A 15734-nucleotide genomic window follows, 5' to 3' on the forward strand; every position below is an offset into this window, starting at 1 on the left:
AACCTCCCCAATATTGATTTTAATAAGCAACTCTTCTTAATTAATCTGATTTAGAAGTTAGAGGTTTGGCCCCTTAAAATTGCTAGGAACAGCAACAAAAAAAGAACTCAATGTAGATAGCTTTTAAATGTGTAACTTTTAGTCTGCTGAGACAGGTCCACATAGATTCATCAGTTTATAAACATACCCAATGCGCACTTTAGTCAATTTATTACCATCTAATTTTAATGAACAGCATGTGGCTAAAATTTCATTTGACAGTATCTGTGTTTGCAATAAATTGCTGCAAGTACCTTAAGGGCCCACAGGTAAGTACTATGTAGTTCCTAAAATATTAATCTGTACACAATGGCTTGATGACAAATGTAAAGGAAGGAATACATGGCACATACTTAAAAAGCTTTTTGAACAGAAAGCCCGGCATTTTAAAACCTTCGTCAAATTCGGCATCACTTTCCTCAGAATCATCTTCAAGCCTCAAACTCTTCTCTTTGTCCTGCAGTCTCAGTTTATTCCATCTCCTACCGTGAAAACAAAAATCATATTTCCATTATTTTGGTTCCAAACCACGTTAAAATAGATAGTTCTAAGTAATACACAGGAAAAAAACAGACAAAATAGAACAGTCTTTTAGCTTTCTGCTGCCATCATTACCCAAAACACTGATATTCAAAGGAAAAAAAAAAAACCAACTGATTCTCTTTTCCTTCCTCCTCAATTCAATTCTCATTTGAATTATTATAGCTGCTCTAGAAATATTCCTGTAAGGTCTCATTTCATTATCAAAACTACTTGCTCCTCTCCTGGCATACCCTAAAGGGAAAATTTCTCTGCTAGTTCCCAAGATATATGAACTTAATTCTAGAAAAGAGTCAGTGAAAATTGCAATATAACTAAATTTATAGATACTAAACGTCATAGCTCCAAAATGACAACGTAAGAAAAAATAAATTTTATTTATAATTACTATTTCTGTGCTAAAGATATGATGGTCATAGCATAAAACAGCACAACATCTTGAACATAAAGCAAATTTTTGGTCAAAATTACTATATATCAGATTCACATATTGATTACTTAATTAAGGGGAGGCATCAACAATATAAAGTACTGATAATTATACCACTGAGAAAAAAATGTGTCCACTAAATAAAACCTAAGTTATAAATTTAGTTATATGATGCTTTTCAGATACGAAATAAGATGAACATTTATATTTCAGAAGGGTGACGCCATGTATGCATAACAAAAGAAACGTCTAAAGATCTGAAAGTATTAGCAATACAGCAAGGCTGCTGGGAAGGTGCAGCCATTTAGCCAGACTAATTTTGCATCTATATAACTATAATGGACACTGGGGTCACAAGTGGAAAAAAAAAAGTCAACAGCCTCATATTCTAGTCACTTCCATAATAAAAGGATGGCTTTTTTCAGTATGCATGCAACTGACACTTTGAATTTCACAAAATGGTGGAAATGAAATAAAACAATAACACAGATAAATGCCTTCCAAGTAAACAGCTCACAGGAAGGGAATGAGAACAGCAACACAGTAAGAAGGCACTTCTCTGCCACTGACTATGCAGGAGTAATAGAGAAAGAGTGAGGGAAGGTAAAGGAGAACATGGAAGGATAATACTGCACACGCTGCCCAGCTGGAGGAATGGTATGTTTTCCAGCACCAACCACCAAACCAGCACAGAGGCCAAACACAGCCCCGTGCACCACTAGATGCTGGAGGACCTTTAAAGCACGTCCTCTGATAAATTCTGGTCTTGTTGAAAATTTCAGCTCTTCAGAGTAAGGAAAGGAAGGGCTAGCTGAGGATCAGTAAGGAAGAATTGGTTGGTGATTTGAAACTGCTTCGCAGGGCACTAAGAGAAACCTATAAATAAGCGGTGCTGGTGATTTCCAGAGAACAGCCAACGAAAGAGACAGTATATGGCCAAGTCTAAGGAAACAGCTGTCACATAACCATAAGGTTTAATATGTGACAGTCTTTTTTTGGGAAAAATTTAATGGACTTTTTGTGCTTAACTTTTAAAGGTGATCTCTTTCTCCCTTTTATTTGTATTTTTCTTCCTTAAAATCACTATGCAATTGATGAAATGAAGTACCTCTAAGTGGCTATGATAGTCTCTACTACTCTTCTGAGTTCCACATTATCTACAAATTTAGGTAAGTGCAGTGATTCTCAACAGGGGGCAATCTGGCCATCCTCCGAGGGCAACCCCCTCACCCCCACCCCAGGGTAACTTGACAATGTCTGCAGACATAACTGGTTGTTACAACTGCTGGGGGGAGGGGAGAAACACTATTAGCATCTAGCAGGTAGAGGCCGGGATGCTGCTAAACATCCTACAATGTCCAAGACAGTCCTCCACAGCAAAATGTTATCTGGTCTCAAACGTCAATAGTGTCAAAGTTGAGAAACCCTGGTATAAAGGTAACCCATACCATTGGAACTTAGAAACCAAAATGATGTATAAACATTTTCCTAATGTACATATCTGAATTCCTGCTTCTCACTATCTGAAATTTAGCAAGCAGGCAATTTCAGATAATGAGACAGTCCTCAGTACCCAAATTCTTACTATCAGAGCTCAGAACCAAACACCTGCATATTAAAAGATAACTGTTTTTAGAGAATTTGTGGATAATACAAATTTTGTGGAAAAATCACAAAACCTATCACAGTCACTTAAGAATACTTCATTGCACAACTACTCAAAAATAATTTTACAGGAAGGAAAAGAAAAACAGAAGATCCTTCCTTAACAAGTTTGACACAATGAGGTTGTGAAATATCTTACATACAAGAGTACCACACATTACCCTTCATTGATAAATGATAGCTATTGCCTTAGACTTAGCCAGTTAGTCTTTGTGGCTGTTAAATTTCCCACCGCATCACTCTGTTTCAACAGATTTTCAGCTTCCTCCTCCTCCCTCCCTTCTAAAACATACAGGCATCATGTCACCACAGAACACACAGCACCTAGGAAACCACATAAGCCACTACAGAAATGACTGCATTCCAGTGCCTTCCACTTTGTAAAGAAAGATGAAAAGAGACAAATGCTTATTCAGTTTGGCTAAGAGATGACTAAAGGTGGTGGGAAAAAATCATTATTGCCTACAAGTATTCGTATCATTGTAAAGACAAATCGCCCCAGTAGAATCATATACACATATTAAAGACAGAGAGTACCAGGGTTATAAAACCACATGCATGTGTGGCTCAGGCTAAGAGATTCTCCTGGTATATCAAGCAGTAATTCCTCATGTGGTTTACAGCCAAGAGACCTGACCGTCTAACCTGCGCACGCTGAAGCAGGGCAGCACCAAGTGCTGGTTGACAAGAAGTACCACGTGGCACACTAGGGGGGTGGAGGAGGGCCAGATTCACCTGAACTCTGAGAGAAACAGATGCCTTTCCCATCCCAGATGCTACCAGGGTCTAAAATTGCCCTCTTTAGTGTGCTTAACTCACTGGTCCTACAGCCTGGCAGGCCAAGCGACCTGTCCAGCCAGCAGGTGTAAAGGGGGATGAATAAAGCGGGTCTGACATATGCAATGAGCACGGGCCCAAACCCTCAGACTCAGACAGTCTAGAGTCAAATTCTACTGCCATGTATTAGCACTTTAGCCCTCAGCAAGCAACTTAACCTCTTTAGCATCTAAGTTTCCTCGACTCTGAGATGGGGGAACAGCAGCAACTACTTCACTGGATTTAGGGGAGAATTAAATGAGGTGCCACATATAAAGCACTTAGCACGAGCCTAGAATATAATAGGTGCTTAATGAATTAATATGTTATTATATATAATATCTACTTAATGAAATCCTCACACAACCCTGAGTGAACTATAATGTTCACTTACAGAGGAAGAAACAGAGGCAACATATAGTCCAATACAATCTGCATATGATAACACAACGCACCACAAATGCTTGACAGAACTCCTGAACATGTAAAAACTATGATAGTCTGTCAAATGGATGCTCAGTAAATGACTGTGAATAGCATGATCACCATGAGTAAAGACACCTAGTCATCAGAAGGTATCTGCTGGAATATCTCAATTTAAAAGTTCTATAACAGATTTGTAAACAGTAAATTGTCATGAAGTATGACCACGTTTAATACAACAGTAACAAAAAGATAGCTACAGAATGACCTAAAACTGGTTGGGGGCAGGTCAAAATTAAGATCTGGACCCCAGTGATCTGAAATCTTAAAAATCTTAAAAAATCTTAAAAATCTCGAAATGTCTAAATTCTGTTGTTTCGACAAATAAGCTAGATAACAGATTTTAAAAGTGTGGGGGGGGGAAATAGTCCAATATTACATTTTTGTTAAAGAAATAACTTTTTCATGTTTTCTTTCCTCTCGTTTTAAAAGAGCCACACATGTAAGAGTCACAGCTGCAGCCACATAAAACCAAGCGGGCCTGGTGTTCTCTGGCAGGGTTTCCAACTCCCCACGCGACTGCCGTAGTCAGCCCGCTGCCGACTCCGCTGGCAGCTACTCAGAAGAGAACCCAGTAATAAACATAAACTTACAATTCCAATCAGATGCAGGCAGGGCAAATGCTCCTTGGCTTCGCCACACTCACACAGGAATGAGAAATCAGCCCAGGCTGTGGGACCTGGGGCTGATACTGCAATAATGATCTGTCAGAAGCAACTCAGACCCAGGGCCAGACTGCTAGTAATGCTGCACAGTCAGCTGAACTGCACCAGAAACATATGTCCTTCAGTTGTAACCTACTGGCACGCCTTGTCGATGGAACCCTTAGAATACACCTGAGAAGTTAATTTATTTTCGAAGGAGAATTTCCAGCATTTCAAGGATGTTCAAAATGCTGGGGCAGAAAAACAGCTAGCTGCCACTGTACTGAAATTCAGAGCCTCCTCTCTGTGCATGTGCATGCCCCATACTGTCCCCAACCTCCCTCCCCCACACACCTGTGGACCCTTCAGAGCTCCGTCCGAGTAGCACCTCTGGAAGAAGCCGTCCCTGACCGGCCAGTTAGGCGTCCCATCCTCCAGGTAGGTGCCTTCCCAACACCACGGCACCTGAGCACCCCTGACGTCTCCACTAGAACGCTAGCATCTACCAGAGTGTTAGCATCTTTTGAAATCCGTATCTGTCTCCCCCATTAGACTGGGAGCCACTTGAGGTCAGAGACTGTCTCAGTCATTTTCGTATCTTTAGAGACTAGTATAATGCCCACCTCACGAGACGCTCAATAAATGCTGAGGGAATGAATGAACGAGGTTCTGAACTGGGCTAGGGATGAGGAAGACCCCAGGGGTAGAGAAGTATGGCTTGAAAACGGTCAAAGTGGGTCCCTCAGAAATGGGTTCAAGAAACGACCTGTTCTACCTCCTTTATGGCCTGCCTCCTGCTGCATTTCCTACCCCTTCTACATATGTGACTTTAAAGTACTACTCCGAGCTGTAGCCACTGCCTAAATGTGGCTGGGCCCACTGCAAAGAATGAGGCCTGGCAAAGGGTGACTGCAAAGCCAGGTGTTTAATTTAGAATTTTATAAGGAGGAAAAAAAAGGAGAGGAGGGTAAGCTCACTACGTTGAATGACAAAAATTTTGTAAGTTATTTTCAAGCCCTGATGTCTGTTTTGGGGGGTTTCCCAGGGGATTCACTTTGCAACAAGACTGGTTTTTGCACACCAGCTGATTGGAAGAAATCAAGAGTCCTGAGTTTGGGTCCAAGCCTCCCTAGGACCAGGAGGGAAAGGCTGAGCAAAAGGTTCAACTTTTTATGAAAACTTCATCTTCTAGCAGAGGAAAAAAGAAGTTTAACTAGCCCTATATTTACATTACTAGAAAGGAAAAAATGTTTCTAGTGTTCCCACTTTCATCTTTTTCTTTAATCCATACATATAATAGTCACAGCTGCAACCAAATAAAACGAGGTGAGTGGGTTATTCACTGGGAGGTTTTCTAACTCCTATAGTCCCTCAGACTCCAGGGGCAGCCATTAGAGCAGAACCCAGCAAAAAACACAGATTTAAGATGCCCACTGAGAAGGGAAAACCAGATGCAGGTCCATAACTAGTAAGGGGAGGTCCGAACTTTAGAAACATCATTTAACACCACTGTATTTGTCTCCTCGACCACCCAGTGAGCCAAATAATAGGTCCTTATAGGACTAAATGAGATAATATGTATACTATACCCTTTGGAAGCTATTTTTTTAACACTACATACATGTCAGATACTATCTTATAATTATTGGCAGGAGATTACACAAAAAAGTAAAATTGAGAAATTTTAGTTAATAGTAGGTTAAACGTGAATAAATAGTAACAAACGTCAAAACACTTGGAATCGCAATCTTGGGCAGGCAGGAGTTAAGTGCAGCCCCCAAGTCTAGAAGGCCATCATGCTACTGCACCTGTACTATCAGTCAAGATCAAGAGTATCATGGTCACTCTAGGCACAATGTCCTACACACCTAGTACAGCAAGGAATGTGGAAACTAAGCCTTATAAGGCACAAGAGAAGCATCTGGAACACTGACCTCAGAACAGAGAAAACTGTGAGGAACCAAAGTGTAATCTTGACCTATCCACATTCAGAACCAATAAGCAGGCTGTGAGGCTGGAAGAATGCCCCCTGGGCAGATGTCTAGTGACCCCTAGTACGTTCAAAGGGGAAATAATTTTTTATTTCTCCCCAAACAATTACTGATAATGTACTTATAGTCATATAGATATTCTACCACTAAGTGGACCTTAATCATACTAATAAAAAATGTATGAGAGGTAAGAAAAGCCTAACATCAAACAAAACTAAGTTTACAACAGCTAATGAGTTGCCTATGCATATTACATACAATTGTTAAAGTGCTTTTTACCTTGGAAGAACGTCACGTCTTCATACATACCAATATTTATATAAGCTCTTCCTCCCGATTCTCACAGACCCTCTTACTGGCTTGATGGAATCTTTGTAGTAAATGTTTTACCTAGTGGGCATGCAAATAACAAGAGTAGCTACTATTTGTTGAGTGTCTGACATTTGCCAAATATCTTAGATGTATTACCTTTTGTAATCCTCATATCACCCTTGAAGAAGGTACTGCTAAGATCCCCATATACAAATGGGGAGCTATACAAGACCTCATAGTTATTAGGGGAGACTGTGGCATTCTGACGCCATGGCCTGTGATTTCTACCCCCTATGCCATATAATACCTCCTTAAGTAACACTGGCTAGCTCTGGACAAGCTGTGTTTTGAAATTATATATACATACATATTATGTATACATTTTTTAAATTTCGAGGCAGAAAACAAACTCTAAGTAATAATAACAACTAATAGCTACCGATGCTCACTGTGTGCTGGGCACTGTTTTAAGTATTTATATGTATTAAATAATTTAATCCTTACAACCCTATGTGACAGATACTATTCTTAATCCCTTTTTCACAATTAAAGAAAGGTAGGCAGGGACAGGTAAAGCAGCCTGCTCAAGATCACTAATGTGAAGATTCTAACCCGGAGTCTGTGCTCCTAACTGCATAATCTTGCCTCTCAAAAAGCATTTTCAAACTTCCGAAATTCACCCCCTTTCCCATAGTACCAGCCAAAAGGTCAATAATCACCTCTTTAAATGCTATACAATGAAAATGAAATGCTACACAAAAAAATGAAAACAACTGTACAAGAGCAAATCAAATTCTAAAACTTCAATTCAAATTTGTCTCAAAAAACATCAGTGCTAAAAGTCTGAGGAGAGGAAAGATGGTCTTCGTTTTTGTACAATAACATGATTCCTTCCCCACCTCGCTACTGTGCAGAGTGGGTCAAAACTCACTCTTCACTGGACACCTGCCAACTTTTCCAAGTAACAGTAAAATCAGCTTAGTAATTCTTTTGACTACAGGTAATCTGGGCTGAACAAACACGTAAGATACACTTAATACCAGACAAACCGATATACAGGCGTATCTTGGAGATATCACAGGTTCGGTTCCAGACCACCGCAACAAAGCAAATATTGCAATAAAGCTAGTCACATGAATTTTGTCGTTTCTCAGTACATATAAAAGTTATGTTTACACTATACGGTAGTCTATTAAGTGTGCGACAGCATTATGTCTAAAAGAACAATGTACATATCTTAATTAAAAAATGGTTAGCCAAAAAAACGCTAACCATCATCTGAGCCTTCAGTGAGTCACAGCAGTAACGTCAAAGATCACTGATCACAGATCACCATAACAAATATAATAATGAAAATGTTTGAAATACTGTGAGAATTACAAATGTGACACAAAGATATGAAGTGAGCAAATGTTATTGGAAAAATGGCAATGATAGACTTGCTTAAGGCAGGGTGTCACACACCTTCGATTTGTAGAAAACGCAGTTATCTGTAAGCACGATAAAACGAAAGGCAATACAAGGAGGTATCACTTATACTCAAATGTCTATACCAACCTATAAAAAAGGCAAAATATACCTATTAATGGGAATTATCAAATATTAGTAGCCCGAGATTATATATTAATAAAATGAACATGCCCTCTCCAAAATTTCAAGGAAGTCACGTATTTTGCTGCTTGAAATTTACAACTGACCTTATTGCTCTGTTTTCATTTATACGTTGCAAGAGCCACCAAGATCTGTAGTGATTGTGAGGGAAAAGTCACACATCATACAGTTAAATCATTTCTAATATAGGGTGAAATTTCAGTCTCAAGATCATTCTCCACTTATTGCAATATCCATGAAAAAATTCTACAACAGAAGCACAGTGAGTACAATTTGATTTTTTAAAAACATACTCAAGGCATCTAGCTGGGTATTTAATATAGTTTGCATTTCTGTAGTGCAATAGGTTTTCTATTTCAGACAGCTAAGAATTCCTTACAGATTAGTCTAATTTGCTAAATTGAGATACTCAGTGTTTTACTTTTCTTATCTGCCTTTTTATGGTCTATCTGGTAGACTTAATTGGCACATCTGAGCAGATGAAATACTCTCAGTTAGGAGTCCAGATCTCACGGAGTAAATTAAGACTGATGCAGACAATTATGCACTGGAGCTGAGGATGAGGTATGCAGAGCACAGAGCAGAATTAGTCTTCATTTGTGTCTTAGCTTCGTCATTTAAAAGAAGCCAGGATGCTCTCTAAGAAAAGTCCTTAAGGGAGTTAACTTTTTCTTCTCTCTTTAAAATATACAGTCCCAGAAGAAGAAAAGAACACAAGTTTTTTGTTTTTTTTTTTTTTGGTGGTACGCGGGCCTCTCACCGTTGTGGCCTCTCCCGTTGCGGAGCACAGGCTCCGGACGCGCAGGCTCAGCGGCCATGGCTCACGGGCCCAGCCGCTCCGCGGCATGTGGGATCTTCCGCGGGCCTCCCTCTGCTGTGGCCTCTCCCGTTGCGGAGCACAGGCTCCGGACGCGCAGGCTCAGCGGCCATGGCTCACGGGCCCAGCCGCTCCGCGGCATGCGGGATCCTCCCAGACCGGGGCACGAACCCGCGTCCCCCGCATCGGCAGGCGGGCTCTCAACCACTGCGCCACCAGGGAAGCCCAAGAACACAAGTTTATTTCTTGAGAAAGAAATCAACTCCCAGAAACTGATGACAAGAACAATCTTCAAATAATTATACTTAGTTTCCGGGTCAAATCTAGATTAAATTTTTACCAAATTCAGATTTTTAGAGATCAAATGATCTGCGTTTTTGTTTTTTTTTTTTTTTACAGGTACAAGCAAATCAAGCTCTACACTGTATCAATAATTTGGCCTTTGCCTAAGTGTGACCTGAATCCGTGTGCAGCACAAACAAAGATGCAACTGAAGGATAAACATGGGACAATCGCACTGCAAAGGGATTGGCTCTAGGCAAAAGGAAGAGGAAGAGGCTCGGTGAAGACAATAAAATGGAGACAGAGCAGCTGAGACTGTGGTTCTAGGAGGCATGGCCTTTAGCGCCATTTCAAGCAAAGGAATGGGGCCTGCAAAAGTGTGGGCTTGGTCCTCATCAAGCAACAGGAGAAAGTGATCACCGAGGCCATGCTTTCTGAGCCCACCGCACCAGTCCACACTGACAGACCACTCCCTCCTGACCCAAACCACCGGCTTCTCCACTTGCTGCTATCCTGGGCAAATGACTTCAGCTTTCTCGGCTCAGGTTCCTATCTCCTAGGGCGCTGTGAGGACTAAGCCAATAGATCCACATAAAGTGAAGCACTGCCAAGCTGTAAGCATTCACTAATGTCAGCTATCTTAGTTCTCATAACAACCTCCTCCCTCCCCCACGGATACCACCCTTGCTCAGGGCCTCCAAATTTCAAATCCAAGAGACTATTTTCAACATTTATCCTCCTCAGCTTTACTCATTTCGGCATCTGAAAATACCGACAGCCTTCCCCTCCTAGAACTATGCATGTATACAGCTAAACCCTCCAAACCAGGATCCAACTCGCCCCTGGCCACAGAAGCCACAATGCTCAAGGGAGAGAGTGATAAAGATACCATTTTCCCAGATGATTAAGCCTTACCGAGGCTTAGAAGATACTCTGTAAGATTTACACAGTGAATGGAGCCATCTGACCTTTTTTAACTCAAAGTTATTCACGGTAAATAAAGTTCAAAATGGTGCAAAAGAAAAGAAAAACCGCTAACGACAAAACTGTATTAGAAGCCAGTTACATCAACCGGTGTCATGACTACAGACGCGGGTTACACCACACCATGAGGCAAATGCTATGCCCATCCACACCAGATCTAGAGTCCCTAGCAATCTCCCCAAATCTTCACCCAGCTGACTTGGGTCTGGGGTTTGGTCTCCAGCCCAGGGAGGTAGGGGCAGCTATGTCCTGATTCTTGGCACCACCATGTGGCCACACATAGGTACTGCCCATTCCACCCAATTCCACAAGTGAAAGGAAACCGCTGTTGACACAACCCGGTCCTGGCTTCAAATCTCAGCTCTTAACCAGTGACATCATGGGCAAATTGATCACCCTGAAAGGGCCAAGATAAAGTGTTTGTGCAGCCTACTATAATTAGAACGACTGAAAGATATATATGCATAGGATCAAAGGCTGGAATGAAATATAGAAAAATAAAAAAATAGAGGTGTAGGTAGTTTTTTCTATCTTAATATTATCACAATTTCACTATAAAAAAACAAGGAATTATCAAAAGTGAAAGGTCAGGGGCAGGGTATGGGAAGCCTTCAAACTATCTGGAGGTACCAATTCAAATTCATTTCAGGCTGTGATCTCAGCAGCCTGGCTCAAAGTACCAGATAATCTGAGGAGACCCAGGCACCACCTACTGAAGAGCCTAGTCTGTTTCTAAATTCTACTGTTCCACTGATTGAGGATGGGGGGGGTGTGATTTATCCCAGCAGCAATACCAAGCTAACTTTGGGCTAGAGTTGAGCATTACATCCTCAAACCCCAACATCCTTACCAACAATTCTTTCCAACCTCCTCAAAGGTTTCCTAAATGGGAACATCGTAAGGGCCTCTGATAATGTAGAATGCTACCAACCTCACCTCAGAATTAGTGGGAACTCAAAGCCCAGGTGCAGTGCCCAGCTCCTGCTGCACCAGGCTGAGCCCTAAAGGTGCTCCCCTGGGGATTCTCAAGCACACACCCTGATAAGAACCCGATGAACTATTATATACAGCACTGAGCTGAATAAATTGACCCCAAAGCTCCCCCCCAGGCCCTCTCCTATGTAAACACAATTGTGCAGGGTACATAAAAGTTTAGAGAAAATGATATACAAACTCAATCTGCCAAAACTTACAGCCTCAGAAAGGAAAAGAATATATAAAGTCCATTTATATATTCCAAAGTAGTTCCCAAACTTGCCAGTGCATCAGAATCACCTGGGAAAGCCTTTTTAAATTACCACCTGGTAGTCCCACGTACACTTTTTGAATCAGCACCTCCAATAGTGGAGCTCCCAGTGATTCTGCACTATCGGCCCATGGGCTGGGAATCTTTGCCTTAGTCTATGCTCATTGCCAAGGAAATACAGCTGTTAGGTTAGCAACTTAAGCAATAATGGCTGGCAAATGGAAGTAGAAAGGAGAGATTCAGAGTATAGGTTTAAGCAAAATTATAAATGTTCTCCCTAGTCATGCCAGCAGGAGACAGACCTTATTTGGAAGTGCATCCTCTCACTCGGGGTGTCAACGGACCTACACTCTAAGTCTGACCCAAGCAGTACGTCCACTGCTGGGGAAAGAGGCAAGAGTTGGTGACATTTTTTGTTCCTTATATCTCACTGTTGGCAAACAGCTGGCATGTTGCTTGCTTCCCCCTGTTGTCCCCGTGCCAAGGTAGTCATCACCAACGGATTGCGGTCCTCTTTCCCAGGGAAGCCAAACAGGCCTCAGTCTCCCCCAAACAGATTACCACTGCCAAAGGTGGGAGCTGGCTGGCAAAGGCAAGGGCTTGTGCCTTCCCTGTCCTGAAGTGGCAGCTTAGCAACCAGACTTCTCTGCAGACCACGGCCACCAGGCCAATACCCAAAGCAATCCAAACGAGATCCTTGAGGAAACAACGTGCCCCCAAAGCAATGCAAGTATTTTCCTGTTCAGTGATGCACCTGAAGTTCGGGGGTAAATGTGGCAAGTTTTTAACCTGCATCCTCAGGTCCATATCAACATATCTGAATGACCCAACAGACCAGGCCCAGTGCTGGGATGAACCTCCTCCACAAAATCTTCCCCAAATACCTCAGTCTGATTTCATTACGCCCTGCACACTGGTTAGGTCCCATCTGTGCCCACGTCCCCTAAAAGACTGCATATTCCTCACAGGAACCCCTAGATGCCAGTCCTAGAATGGAGATGTGCATTCATGCAGTGAGAGCAAAGATGAAGCAATGGAGTTGACCTCACATCTCAACTGGAAAATGAACCAACTACCCTGAGGGTACCAGGATTGCAGATCTCTGATCACCTGGTGGGGAAAGGTGCACGTATGAAATGTCTGGTCTTCTAGGCCACTCTGGGCTCACCAGGGACACATATCACCCAACACTGAACGTGTGTTATTTCTGTAAAGTGTTTGGCACCTGGAGCTCCCAGACCCTAGCTTTCTAAAGCAGCAATAGATTTTAAGGAAGACCTCACAACTGAGAGCCATACCCTAATGGAAACGTGAGCACCCCAAAATTAAAATAAAAAATAATGGATGCTTTGTAAGATCTGTTAGCATTGACATGAATAAGAAACGACAGAATATTTGCTTCTAAGAAGTGGCCCATCCATCACGGTACATTACCAAAGGTATGAAAATCAGGGAACACCATTGAGGAGACAGCCTCCAAATGCAACAGAACAGAGAAGAAAGCAGGATAAAAATGTTGGAAAGGCAAAATACACAGACATTTTATAAGATGGTTAAAACTTCCAAGAATGATCTGAGGTCTTGGGCTCAGTCAGAGAAAGCAGGATCACCTACTATCCAGATGCAGAAAACGTTAAGCTGTAGAAAAGGCCTGATAGGAAATTCCCACTGAGTGTCAGCTAAAACTAAAGACACCTAGTTAGGACTAATCTAGAGCTAATGAAAGACCTAAGACTCTCCAAGTTGAGAGAATAAAAGGGGTGAGATGTCTAGGAGTCACCCACTTTCACTTCTAAGGGTTCAAAACAGCATAATAATTAACAGGGCTATAACCAACACATATTTAAGTCCAAAAGGTACCTACCTTGGGTACATATTCCTAAATTCTAACCATTAGGAAAAACTCATTTTCTATGTTGTAAACTATATGGGGCTTTAATCTTCTTATCCATCAAAAAACCACTGCTAAGATAAGAAATCCTAGTGTTTTTCTTCACTCAAGGGGATACCATTACAATTTCATTCTGTCTACAAAGATCAACAACAAGAAATAACAAAGTATAGAGTGACTGGCAGTTCTAAAATATTCTTAATATGCTTCTCAATCCTGAGCATTTTCTTTTCTTTTAACATCCCCCAATCCAAAGGGTACCAAAGGAGATGCAGTATAAACATTTCAATGTGGATATCTGCAGTTTAACAATTATCTACCTTAATAACTGTAGCTATAAAATTTTAAGAGCTATAGTATTTTGGTGGCAATTACAGTTATTGATATTTCTGAAATTCATTTGAGATTTTACTATAACTTGAGCAAAAAACTGGCTTCTAATATGGCTTTGGAAATAACAGTTTTACAACCTTATTAAGAAAAACTTATTGCCGTGAATTTAAACTAAACCTGTATTTAAAATTCAATCAAAATAATTGCTCTTGATCAAAATACTGATATACTTAAAATATATTTAATATTGACTCAATTTAATGGGAAGAATATTCACTCCACTTAAAATCAATATGTTGAGATTAACACTTTTATTAATTCTCTACAATAGTTAAGAAAAAGACTGATGCCACTCACTGTTCAGACAACTCTACAGATATCAAATGTGCAAGTTACAATGAGAAATGACAAACATTAAGCCACTCCTCAACTCTGTCTTGCTGCATAAGGTACTACCACAGTGAGAGTGTAACAGCTCTCTTAAAGACCTGGACTTAGGTTGCAGGTACTCAAATCATCGGTGAAAAGAACTATGCTGCATCTACTTCTAAAAGGATGTATGTGGCAGTCTGGATGTAGGGCGTCAGCAGTTCTAAATAACAGAAGAAAAGAATATCAGGTCAATCTTCATTCGCAAAGGCCAGTGGAAAGCTCCAAGAATTATAATAAACTAGGTCTCCCTACACTGAGAAACAAGAAAAAACTGTTGAGGACTGGGGAAAAAAGCCACCCTGGGAGCAAGTATTAAAAAAGTAATCTGTTAAGCAGATTCCCGCATCCCTTTGAGTCTCGAAGCACTCTTAATGAGCTAAGGCATGAGACCTGAGTCGCACAACGTCATGCTCCATGGGACACGGTGGAGACTGCAGCACACACACTGGTTTTCTTGACTCAGAAAACGTGTGGCAACATGGAGTGCGGACTCCACAAACAAACATGTTCACCTTCCTTTTGCTTACTTACATCAGACACTGACAAATTCATGGAAATAAGAAGCCAAAGTTAGTCTCTAGCATAAAAAAAGACAGGGCACAGGAAGGGTATGCTGGGCATAGGAAGCCCATTTCTGGCACGGTATTGTTGAAATTCTGTAGAGAACTACTTTTTCAAGACAAGGAAGGAGGAATTTAGAAAAGCAAGCTTATTCTTTCATACACTAAAACTTAAATTTCAGCTCTTTTTTGAAGGAAAGTCTCCTAAAATTACTTTCACCCAACATACACTACACAAACCAACCTCCTCCTGCCCCTGCCCCTTGTGAGAGGGCACCCACTCTCCGTGTGAAGCCACACAGCTCCTGCTTTAGTCCCAGGCATGCCTCTTGCCCAGTCCTCCCCCTAAGCTTTTCTTCTTAGACTTGCCCTCAAATCTCAATGAAGACCCTGAAGTAGAAGCATCTTGGGTCAGCTCCATCAAGGACTCAGGGGCTCTGATGGTTCTAGCAGGCTAAGGTTGCAGGAAGTCCAACTTTTGGATGAACGGAGGTCTAATATATTACGCTAGACTAGAACTCTTATTTATTAATAAACCTACCACCTACGATAAAGCAAGCAGTACAATCCCTGGAGACTGACCTTAACCGCTGCTTATAATAATCTTCATCTCCATCATCTCGGCATCTCACTACTTTCCGACCTCCTCCTCCTCCTC

At 41.3% G+C, this 15734-nt stretch overlaps 1 protein-coding gene across 1 annotated transcript in view; it reads right to left on the reverse strand.

Annotated features, from left to right (window-relative positions):
• The window catches only part of ERCC6 (ERCC excision repair 6, chromatin remodeling factor), a 73850-nt gene that overhangs the window by 41827 nt on the left and 16289 nt on the right, over nt 1-15734 (reverse strand). Inside the window, 2 exon segments of the mRNA XM_007130488.4 lie at nt 393-521; nt 15659-15733. Coding sequence (XP_007130550.2) covers nt 393-521; nt 15659-15733 — 204 coding nt within the window.

Source organism: Physeter macrocephalus, chromosome 20 (assembly GCF_002837175.3).
Source record: "Physeter macrocephalus isolate SW-GA chromosome 20, ASM283717v5, whole genome shotgun sequence".
Taxonomy (NCBI): domain Eukaryota; kingdom Metazoa; phylum Chordata; class Mammalia; order Artiodactyla; family Physeteridae; genus Physeter; species Physeter macrocephalus.